Raw genomic sequence first — 12,401 nt, forward strand, 5'->3', positions numbered from 1 at the left:
CATTGTCTGATCACTTTAGATCTCCAAACCCAGAAAGGGGTAGGAATCAAGCCAAGGGGTCAGTGATCGAAATGGAAAACACATATACACACACACATACAGTGGTGTAAAGTAACTCATAAAAACAACTTAGTAGTATTACTTAAAGATGCACTACGCAGAAATTGCTCCTCCATTTCCTGGTTGCTAAAATTACATTAATTAGCCTAATTCCAGATTATGTAACAAAACAAGCAAGTATAGTGTAGATAATCATTGTACCATCTAAACCACTGTGAAATATATTTTCCATAACCAAAAATATATTATTTTCAGCTGGTGTTCAAAACCGAAAGTAAAACATGCAAAAACAAAGCTTAAGAACAGGAAGCATAGAATTAGCGCACATAGAACAGATCTATCGATTCTTAGACTTGCTTCCAATGAGAATGAGAGATCTGTAACACGCATTTCTATGTGAATTTGGTCGGGTCGCCCAAAAAGTTACATATTGCAGCTTTAAGTAGTTTTTGGTTCGAGGTAGAACCCTTTTTGGGTTTCATGTAGAACCCTCTGAGGAAAAGGTCCTCCATGAAACTCAAAATGTTCTACCTGGAACCAAAAGGGTTCTTCTATGGGGACAGCTGAGGAACCCTTTTAGGCTCTATGTAACACCTTTTTTCTAAGAGTGTAACATTTGAATAGCGAGGCAGATCTCATAGCCCATCTTTCTCAGTCCATCTGGTGCTTATGCGGATGATGCGTGAGCCATGAGTCATCCGTTCCCATTCCGCTCTGGTCCTTGCTCTCTCGCTCTCCCTCCCCTGAGAGAAGGTTTTGTTCCCTTCATCTAATTGGTTTCCATTACACTAGTGTTTTTGCAGAAACATCCAACAGCTCTTGTTTCAGTTTGTTTATAGATTTAAACACTATTCATGGCAGGCCATACTTCTGTTGATGATATGCGTATCTGTTGCCTTGTCATTATATGGTGGAGCTGCAGTCCTCCCTCGCCCTCCCTTTGGCAAATCAGACCATACCTCTATCCTCCTGCTTACAAGCAAAAACTCAAACAAGAAGTACCAGTGACATGGTTCAGTCTGGAATTCAAATGGATTTGGGGGGTTTGTGTCAATACGGAAGTGGTCAGATAAAGTGGATGCTAAGCTACAGGACTGTTTCGCTAGCACAGACTGGAGTATGTTCTGGGATTCATCTAATAACATTGAGGATTTTTACCACATTGGTCACAGGCTTCATTAATAAGTGTATTGACAGAGTCATCCCCACAGTGACCATACACACATACCCCAACCAGAAGCCATGGATTTCAGGGAACCTCCGAACTGAGGTAAAGGCTAGAGCTGCTGTTTTCAAGGAGCGGGTCACTAATACGGACGCTTATAAGAAATCCTGCTACGACCTCCGATGAGCCATTAAACTAGACAAAGTGTCAATATAGGACTAAGAGCGAATCCTACTACACCGGTTCTGACGCTCGACAGATGTGGCAGGGCTTGCAAACTATCACTGACTAAAAAGGGAAACCCAGCCGCAACCTGCCCAGCAACGCAAGCCTACCAGATGAGCTAAATTCCTCCTTTGCTCGCTTTGAGGCAAGACTGAACCATGCATGAGAGCACCAGCTGTTAAAGATGACTGTGGGATCTCGCTCTCTGTAGCCGATGTGAGAAAGACCATTGCCTTGCAAAAGTATTCAAATTACAACGTGTAATTTAAATGTACTTTTATTTGGATTTCATGTAATGGACATACACAAAATAGTCCGAATTGGTGAAGTGAAAGGAAAAAATAAATAAAAAAACGGAAAAGTGGTGCATGCATATGTATTCACCGCCTTTGCTATGAAGCTCCTAAATAAGACCTGTTGCAACCAATTACCTCCAGAAGTCACATAATTAGTTAAATAAAGTCCACCTTTGTGCAATCTAAGTGTCACATGATCTCTCACATTATCTCAATATATGTACACCTGTTCTGAAAGGCTCCAGAGTCTGCAACACCACTAAGCAAGGGGCACTACCAAGCAAGCGGCACTATGAAGACCAAGGAGCTCTCCAAACAGGTCAGGGACAAAGTACAAAGTACAGATCTGGGTTGGGTTATAAAAAACTCTCAGAAACTTTGAACATCCCACGGAGCACCATTAAATCCATTATAAAAAAATTGAAAGAATATGGCACTACAATAAACCTGCCAAGAAAGGGCCGCCGACCAAAACTCACGGACCAGGCAAGGAGGGCATTAATCAGATAGGCAACAAAGAGACCAAAGATAACCCTGAAGGAGCTACACAAGCTCCACAGCGGAGACTGGAGTATCTGTCCATAGAACCACTAAGTCGTACACTCCACAGAGCTGGGCTTTACGGAAGAGTGGCCAGGAAAAAAGCCATTGCTTAAAGGAAAAATGCTATGTCTGGCGCAAACCCAACACCTCCCATTACCCCGAGAACACCATCCACAGTGAAGCATGGTGGTTGCGGCAACATGCTGTGGGGATGGTTTTCATTGGCAGGGACTGGGAAACTGGTCAGAATTGAAGGAATGATGGATGGCGCTAAATACAGGGAAATTCTTGAGGGAAACTTGTTTCAGTCTTCCAGAGATTTGAGATGGACGGAGGTTCACCTTCCAGCAGGACAATGGCCCTAAGCATACTGCTAAAGCAACACGTGAGTGGTTTAAGGGGAAACATTTAAATGTCTTGGAATGGCCTAGTCAAAGCCCAGACTTCAATCCATTTGAGAATCTGGGGTATGACTTAAAGATCGCTGTACACCAGCGGAACCCATATCCAACTTGAAGGAGCTGGAGCAGTTTTGCCTTGAAGAATGGGCAAAAATCCCAGTGACTAGATGTGCCAAGCTTAGAGACATACCCCAATAGACTTGTAATTGCTGCAAAAGGTGGCTCTACAAAATATTGACTTGGAGGGGGGGGTGAATACAGTAGTTATGCACGCTCAAGTTTGACAATAAAAAGCATTTTTCAGCTTCAAAGTGGTAGGCATGTTGTGTAAATCAAATGACACAAACCCCCCAAATCCATTTGAATTCCAGTTTGTAAGGTAACAAAATAGGAAAAATGCCAGGAGGGGGTGAATACTTTTGCAAGCCAATGTAGTTAACGTTTACAAGGCCATGGGGCCAGATGGAATACCAGGACACATACTCAGAGCATGCGCTGACCAGCTGACAAAGTGTCTTCACTGACATTTTATCCCTGACCCGGTCTGTAATACCAACTTGTTTCAAGCAGACCATCATATACTGAACAAAAATATAAACACAACATGCAACAATTTCAAAGATTTTACTGAGTTACAGGTCATATAAGGAAATCAGTCAATTGAAATAAATAAATTAGGCCCTAATCTATGGATTTCACATGACTGGGAAAACAAATATGCATCTGTTGGTCATGGAAAAAATAGGTAGGGGCGTGGATCAGAAAACCATTCAGCATCTGGTGTGTCCACCATTTACCTCATGCAGTGCAAAACATCTCCTTCGCATAGAGTTGATCAGTCTGTTGATTGTGGCCTTTGGAATGTGGTCCCACTCCTCTTCAATGGCTACGTGCGAAGTTGATTGATATTTGCGGGAACTGAAATACCCTGTTGTATATGTTGATCCAGGGCGTCCCAAACGGGCTTAATGGGTGACATGTCTGGTGAGTATGCAGGCCATGGAAGAACTGAGACATTTTCAGCTTCCAGGAATTGTGTACAGATCCTTGCGACATGGGGCCGTCGTGCATTACCATGCTGAAACCTGAGGTGATGGCGGGAGATGGGTCTCAGGATCTCGTTACGATATCTCTGTGCATTCAAATTGCCATCAATAAAATGCAATTGTGTTCGTTGTCCGTAGCTTATGCTTGCCCATACCATAACCCCACAGCCACCATGGGGCACTCTCACAACGTTGATGTCAGCAAACCACTAGCCCACACGATGCAATTCACTCTGTCTGCCATCTGCCCAGTACAGTTGAAACTGGAATTCATCCGTGAAGAGCACACTTCTCCAACGTGCCAGTGGCCATCAAAAGTGAGCATTTTCCCGCTGAAGTTGGTTACGATGGCGAACTGCAGTCAGGTCAAGACCCTGGTGAGGACGACGAGAGCACACAGATGAGCTTCCCTGAGATGGTTTCGGACAGTTTGTGCAGAAATTCTTTAGTTTTGCAAACCCAGTTTCATCAGCTGTCCGGGTGGCTGGTCTGACGATCCCACAGCTGAAGAAGCCGTATGTGGAGGTCCTGGGCTGGCGTGGTTACACGTGGTCTACGGTTGAGGTCAGTTGGATGTTCTGCCAAATTCTCTAAAACAATGTTGGAGGTGGCTTATGGCAGAGAAATGAACATTAAATTCTCTGGCAACAGCACTTTGCATGCTCCCTCAAAAGTTGAGATATCAGTGGCATTGCGTTGTGACAAAACTGCACATATTAGACTGGCCTTTCATTGTCCCCAGCACAAGGTGTACCTGTGTAATGATTATGCCGTTTAATCAGCTTCTTGAAAAGCCATATCTTAGGTGGATGGATTAGCTTGATAAAGGAGAAATGCTTACTAACAGAGATTCAAAACGTCTAATTAAATGAATTACACTTTGGATGTGTATACAGATTTTAAAGGCTGTGATTGGAGAAAACTTTGTTTGGATCAACAACATTCTAGTTACTCCACAATACTAACCTAAATGAGTGTGAAAAGAAGGAAGCCTGTTCAGAATAGCATTATTCGAAACATGCATCCTGTTTGCAATAAGGCACTGAAGTAAAACTGACAACATTTTTGCAAAGAAATTAACTTTATCTCCTGAATACAAATCATTATGTTTGGTTCAAATCCAAAACAACACCTCACAGAGTTCCATTCTTCATATTTTCAAGCATCATGTTAAGTGTATGCTTTTCATCAGCAAGAACTAGGGAGTTTTCTGGGGGATAAAAATTAACGGATTAGAGCTAAGCACAGGCAATCACAGATGGAATGCAGACTGAACCAGGTTTTCAAGACACTGGGAGACAAATTAACCTTTTAGCAGGACAATAACCTAAAACGCAATGCCATATATACACACGAGTTGCTTACTAAGACTTGAAAATGTCTTTCTAGTAATGATCAACAACCAACTTGACAGAGCTTGAAGAATTTGAAAAAGAAAAATAAGTAAATATTGTACCATCCAGGTGTGGAAAGCTATTAAGACTTACCTAGAAAGACTCAACTTTAATCACTGCCAAATGTGATTTTAACACATCAAGTTAGGGGTGTGAATACTTATCTAAATTACTCATTTAATTTTCAATACATTTGCAAACATTTCTTAAAATGTGTTCACATTGTCATTATAGGGTATTGTGTGTAGATGGGTGAGATTTTTTTATCCATTTGGAATCAAGAAAAGACTTCTAAGGCACTGTACATTACCTACCTCAATTACCTTGTACCCCTGCACATCGACTCGAGCCTGGTACATTGCCATGTTATTTTTATTCGTTAATCATTGTGTATTTATTCCTTGTGTCACTATTTCTTTAACTCTGCATTAGTGATGTGACCTGTAAGTAAGCATTTCAGTGTTAGTCTACACCTGTTGTTTATGAAGCATGTACGAAATAAAATTGTATTTGATTAAGTTACCTTATTTGGCCAGTGGGTGTCTTTCTTGAGCAGTCAACTACATTACTCTACTCCAGTGGGTTCAGTCCAATGGGTCAGTAAGATGTGTGTGATTTCAAAACGGCACACAACAAATAATTAAGATGTAAAATAGTTTATTTTGTAAATGCTTCTAAATTCAATTACACAAACTCCAAATCTCATTACTCTGTACACTTCAAAAGGCTGTTTTCAAAAAACATTGACTACTTTACAGGACCAAGAAAAATGTAGCACAAACACACTGGCAGGATGATGTCATTTTATACAAGAGAAGAAAAATATCCAAGAAATCATTTTGTTACAACCATTCATTGAGAAAATATATACAATTGAGTCTTCGGAAAGTTAAAAAAATACATGCCATATACATTACAAGTTCTAAGACTGTCTCCAAAATTTTACAGTCGACTTGAAATTGTGCACGCAAAACATCTTGCATTTTCTAACTATTGTAAGTGGCTTGTGAAGTGTCCATATCATACATTTCTCTTTTCAAAATATAGCACCACCAAATGTCCCAACCTTTTCCTCTGCAAGAAACATGATAATTTTTTTCCAGTACACCTTAATTTCAAATCGCCTGAAGCAGTAAGCAATGTTATTGGACGTCTGTACACAATTTCTACGTAAAAAAACAACACAAAAACAAGGTGGTATTCCTATGCCTATTTGGGTTAAAAAGAAGTTAAAATTGTGTTTGGGTGGTTTAAAAACCTTATTCACAGTTCTATAAAATCAAACCTGATTAACAGCAAAGATGTCAGAATGATGTCTTTCCCATTTTGAAATTCTGTAACCAATGACTCTTTTCTACACTCGTTAGTCACCAAAAATATTTCTTTTTGAGTGGTCAAAGTATGTGTAAATCACAAAAACACTACACTACAATACCATACTTTTAATAAACCAAAAATACTTTGAATTATTGTGGTTATTTTACAAATTCTGTACAGAATAATCATAATATATACTCTCAAACTGATATCATGACATCCTTCTTAAATAAATTGCAATGACAAAAAAAAAACACCCAAACATCGAGAAGGTTAAGGTAGTATTTGGTCAGTTATTCCTATATTTTTCTTTATATACATTTGTACAAAAGTAAGAGCATTTCTTCAATCTTCAGAAAACTATCAGTTTAGACTTCATTTACTGTCTCGTCATTTTGACAATAAAATTCATTCACTCAATAATAAATACAAAACGTCCTCTCGAATTTCACTCAAATCACATGACAGAAACCTATGATAAAACTGACTCATGGAATCAAGTATCTTAAAGTTGTGTGTACGTGTCTCTTTTTTTTAGTGCAAGTTAATATTCCCTTCGCTGTAGTCATTGCTGTACATTCCCCATTCAGTGAATTCTACATTTAGTCAAACAGTTTTACATTTAAAGTTTTAAACAAAAGGGCCTGCCCTTAACAACCAATAAGGTCCGTGACCCACACAGTGCTCTCTTCTCATTCGCTGGTGGATTCTCTTCTGCACCCTATTGTATATCATCTCACTAATACACAGACGCATCCACTCGTTGACAGAGGCCTTGCAATAAAACCCAGCCTCATGTAATATGGCACAAATCACACGTCTATCTGCTGTTGCTTCTTCCTGCTCACCTCTTTCTAAGTCCTCTCCTGTCCATCTTCAGTCTGTTTCCAAACATGGGACTCCATCCATGCATCGCTCTCAGGGTTTAACTCAGGTCTTCCACTCGTTCTAAGAAAGGACAGCCTGAAGCACCTCTCTGTCTACACAGAGATCAGGGCATCTGCATAATATGGAAAGGAATGCATTTGTTGTCATTTTTGTTTTCTTTTTCAGTTGATCCTTTTCCTGCAGTCTGCTGTTCCACAGTGACAGGCGATCTTGTGTTGGCCGTCCACACAGTCAAACTGGTAGTCAAAACACAGCTGGAAAATAATGCAGAGAAAATAGTGATGACAATGCAAAGGTCACTCATAGCATAGTAGGAGATTTCCAATTGAAAAGGAAAAGAACACACCTCCTCTCTTTTCTCGATTCTGCGGTTGGAGGTGACGATGATTTTATAACCTCTTTCAAAGGTTACCACCTCAGCGACACAGTTCGGGGCACAAGAGTGATTGATGTACCTGTATAAGAAAACAAACACATAGCACATTATGACGCAATTTGTATTTGTGACCAACTTTTGATTTAGTTCAGTCATTTTTCTTTTTCGGGGGGCTCAAAAACAAATAAAAGCATACAAAGGAAACCCTAACTGACCCCCCCCAAATTGTTCCTTGACTAGCACCATTCATTCTCACTGTCGATAATTCTAACGTCTTAACTTCTAATAGTAACTGTATCCACTGGTTAAATGGGAGACAGTGAGGTGGTTGCCATCTTAGAGCCCAAAAACTATTTGCATCAGTTTGATTGAGATATTCAAGGTAGCTATCAATAAGTAACAAAAGACAGAAAGCATTGAATATTTAAATTCATGCACTTCTAAATTAATTTAGCAACTTTGCCCCAATACAATTTAACTGCAGGGTACTCCCACATCATATAAAAGGAATGTGTCTACCTGATTTAGGGGACACAATGAACAGTTGGGGAGTTGGGGCCAATTTCATTGTAAAACATTTCCTTGGTGTTAAATACAGTCTGAACAAATTTAAACTGTATAAATTGATGGTTCGGATTACGGGATGCTAAGGTAATATTTTTCCATATTCTGTTCCAGTTAAAAGCGTGGTTAAGATTAAATTAGATCTGTGGACCATATTTTAATGGCTAGCCCAGAACAAGCTTAGTTTTTTGCATTGTTGTATTTTGTCTGTATAATATATAAAGTTGTTTATATATTACACAGATCAGTCCTTTATATTATAGAGTCTAGATCATTTATTTATGAATGCCATCATTGGATGGTTTGGTAGTTGGGATTCCCAAGGGAATCCATAGGCCAGCATAGATGACCTCAGTTGTAAATGTAGAAAAAGGAGTTGCCTGGTAATGTGTATGTATCTTTCAAATCTTGAAATGTTCTCAAAACATTAGGGTCCTTGATATTCCGTCTGCCCCCCTTGCAGATCCCCCCCAACCCCAACCCCTCCCCATGGACATTTATTATTGCTACAGCGTAAATATGTATATATTATATTTGTTTTATTACTTAAATGTTATATATACAGTGGGGCAAAAAAGTATTTAGTCAGCCACCAATTGTGCAAGTTCTCCCACTTAAAAAGATGAGGCCTGTAATTTTCATCATAGGTACACTTCAACTATGACAGACAAAATGAGAAAAAAAATCCAGAAAATCACATTGTAGGATTTTTAATGAATTTATTTGCAAATTATGGTGGAAAATAAGTATTTGGTCAATAACAAAAGTTTCTCAATACTTTGTTATATACCCTTTGTTGGCAATGACAGAGGTCAAACGTTTTCACAAGGTTTTCACACACTGTTGCTGGTATTTTGGCCCATTCATCCATGCAGATCTCCTCTAGAGCAGTGATGTTTTGGGGCTGTTGCTGGGCAACACAGACTTTCAACTCCCTCCAAAGATTTTCTATGGGGTTGAGATCTGGAGACTGGCTAGGCCACTCCAGGACCTTGAAATGCTTCTTACGAAGCCACTCCTTCGTTGCCCGGGCGGTGTGTTTGGGATCATTGTCATGCTGAAAGACCCAGCCACGTTTCATCTTCAATGCCCTTGCTGATGGAAGGAGGTTTTCACTCAAAATCTCACGATACATGGCCCCATTCATTCTTTCCTTTACACGGATCAGTCGTCCTGGTCCCTTTGCAGAAAAACAGCCCCAAAGCATGATGTTTCCACCCCCATGCTTCACAGTAGGCATGGTGTTCTCTGGATGCAACTCCGCATTCTTTGTCCTCCAAACACATTTTTACCAAAAAGTTCTATTTTGGTTTCATCTGACCATATGACATTCTCCCAATCTTCTTCTGGATCATCCAAATGCTCTCTAGCAAACTTCAGACGGGCCTGGACATGTACTGGCTTAAGCAGGGGGACACGTCTGGCACTGCAGGATTTGAGTCCCTGGCGGCGTAGTGTGTTACTGATGGTAGGCTTTGTTACTTTGGTCCCAGCTCTCTGCAGGTCATTCACTAGGTCCCCCCGTGCGGTTCTGGGATTTTTGCTCACCGTTCTTGTGATCATTTTGACCCCACGGGGTGAGATCTTGCGTGGAGCCCCAGATCGAGGGAGATTATCAGTGGTCTTGTATGTATTCCATTTCCTAATAATTGCTCCCACAGTTGATTTCTTCAAACCAAGCTGCTTACCTATTGCAGATTCATTCTTCCCAGCCTGGTGCAGGTCTAAAATTTTGTTTCTGGTGTCCTTTGACAGCTCTTTGGTCTTGGCCATAGTGGAGTTTGGAGTGTGACTTAGAAGAAGTTCAAACAGGTGCCATTAATACAGGTAACGAGTGGAGGACAGAGGAGCCTCTTAAAGAAGAAATTACAGGTCTGTGAGAGCCAGAAATCTTGCTTGTTTATAGGTGACCAAATACTTATTTTCCACCATATTTGGAAATAAATTCATAAAAAATCCTACAATGTGATTGTCTTTTCTGATTTTGTCTGTCATAGTTGAAGTGTACCTATGATGAAAATTACAGGCCTCATCTTTTTAAGTGGGAGAACTTGCACAATTGGTGGCTGACTAAATACTTTTTTGCCCCACTGTATGTATGCATGTATGTATGTGTGTGTATAATATATATATATATATATTTAAAAAATGTGTGCATTTGGAAAGTATTCAGAACCCTTGACTTTTTCTGCAGCACTGAAGGTCCCCAAGAACAATTTGGCCTCCATCATTCTTAAATGGAAGATTGGAACTACATAGACACCTCCTAGAGCTGGCGGCCCTGCCAAACTGAGCAATCAACATCCACGTCTTCGGCGCCCGGGACAACCATCGCTGCAGCACTCCACCAATCAAGACTTTATGGTAGAGTGGTCAGACAGAATCTACTCTTCAGGAAAAGGCACATGACAGACCACTTGGAGTTCGCCAAAAGGCACCTAAAAAACTCAGACCATGAGAAAAAAAGATTCTCTGGTCTGATGAAACGAAGATTGAACTCTTTGGCCTGAATGCCAAGCATCATGTCTGGAGGAAACCTGGCACCATCCCTACAGTGAAGCATGGTGGTGGCAGCATCATGGTGTGGGGATGTTTTTCAGCGGCAGGGACTGGGAGACTAGTCAGGATCGAGGGAAAGATGAACAGTGCAAAGTACAGAGAGATCCTTGAGGAAAACCTGCTCCAGAGCGATCAGGACCTCAGACTGGGGTGAAGGTTCACCTTCCAACAGGACAACAACCCTAAGACACATCCAAGACAACACAAGAGTGGCTTCAGGACAAGTGTCCTCTGAATGTCCTTGAGTGGCCCAGCCACTGACTGGACTTGAACCCGATCGAACATCTCTGGAGAGACCTGAAAATAGCTGTGCAGCGACGCTCCCCATCCAACCTGATAGAGCTTGAGAGGATCTGCAGAGAATAGAGGAAACTCCCCAAATACAGGTGTGCCAAGCTTATAGCGTCATACCCAAGAAGACTCAAGGCTGGAATCGCTGCCAAAGGCTCAACAAAGTACTGAGTAAAAGGGTCTAAATACATGTGATCAGTTTATTGTTTTTAAAACGTTTGCAGAAATGTCTAAAAACCCATTTTTGCTTTGTCATTGTGCTGTATTGTGTGTAGATTGAAAAAAACAATTGAATACATTTTAGAATAAGGCTGTAAAAGTAACTATACACACAAACACACACATTTGAAGTCAGAAGTTTACATACACCTTAGCCAAATACATTTAAACTCAGTTGGTCAAAATTCCTGACATTTGATCAGAGTAAAAAAAAACCATCTTAGGTCTGTTAGGATCTCCACTTTATTTTAAGAATGTGAAATGTCAGAATAATTGTAGAGAGAATGATTTATTTCAGCTTTTATTTCTTTCATCACATTCCCAGTGGGTCAGAAGTTTACATACACTCAATTAGTATTTGGTAGCATTGTATTTAAATTGTTTAACTTGGGTCAAACGTTTCAGGTAGCCTTCCACAAACTTCCCACAATAAGTTGGGTGAATTTTGGCCCATTCCTCCTGACAGAGCTGGTGTAACTGAGTCAGGTTCGTAGGCCTCCTTGCTCGCACACACTTGATCAGTTCTGCCCACAAGTTTTCTATGGGATTGAGGTCAGAGCATTGTGATGGCCACTCCAATAACTTGATTTTTGTTGTCCTTAAGCCATTTTGCCACAACTTTGGAAGTATGCATGGGGTCATTGAGCATTTGGAAGACTCATTTGTGACCAAGCTTTAACTTCCTGACTGATGTCTTGAGATGTTACTTCAATATATCCACATAATTATCCTACCTCATGATGCCATCTATTTTGTGAAGTGCACTAGGCCCTCCCGCAGCAAAGCACACCAATGACCCCAAACATACTTCCAAAGTTGTGGCAAAACGGCTTAAGGACAACAAAGTCAAGGTATTGGAGTGGCCATCACAAAGCCCTGGCCTTAATCCTATAGAAAATGTGTGAGCAATACTGAAAAAGCGTGTGCGAGCAAGGAGGCCTAAAAACCTGACTCAGTTACACCAGCTCTGTCAGCAGGAAGCAAGAAATCAGGAAGGGGGCAAATACTTTTTCACAGCACTGTATACATGATTGTATAGTTAGTGACAATGCATATA

The 12,401-nt window shown here is 40.6% G+C and overlaps 1 protein-coding gene across 1 annotated transcript in view; it reads right to left on the reverse strand.

Annotated features, from left to right (window-relative positions):
* Window positions 1-5,770: 5,770 nt before the first annotated feature.
* The window catches only part of LOC115103015 (histone-lysine N-methyltransferase 2C-like), a 131,992-nt gene continuing 125,361 nt past the window's right edge, over window positions 5,771-12,401 (reverse strand). The window contains 2 exon segments of the mRNA XM_029623565.2: window positions 5,771-7,589; window positions 7,682-7,790. Of these exon segments, the coding sequence (XP_029479425.2) occupies window positions 7,497-7,589; window positions 7,682-7,790 (202 nt within the window). The 3' untranslated portion in view covers window positions 5,771-7,496.

This window comes from Oncorhynchus nerka, linkage group LG20 (genome assembly GCF_034236695.1).
Source record: "Oncorhynchus nerka isolate Pitt River linkage group LG20, Oner_Uvic_2.0, whole genome shotgun sequence".
In the NCBI taxonomy this organism is placed as follows: domain Eukaryota; kingdom Metazoa; phylum Chordata; class Actinopteri; order Salmoniformes; family Salmonidae; genus Oncorhynchus; species Oncorhynchus nerka.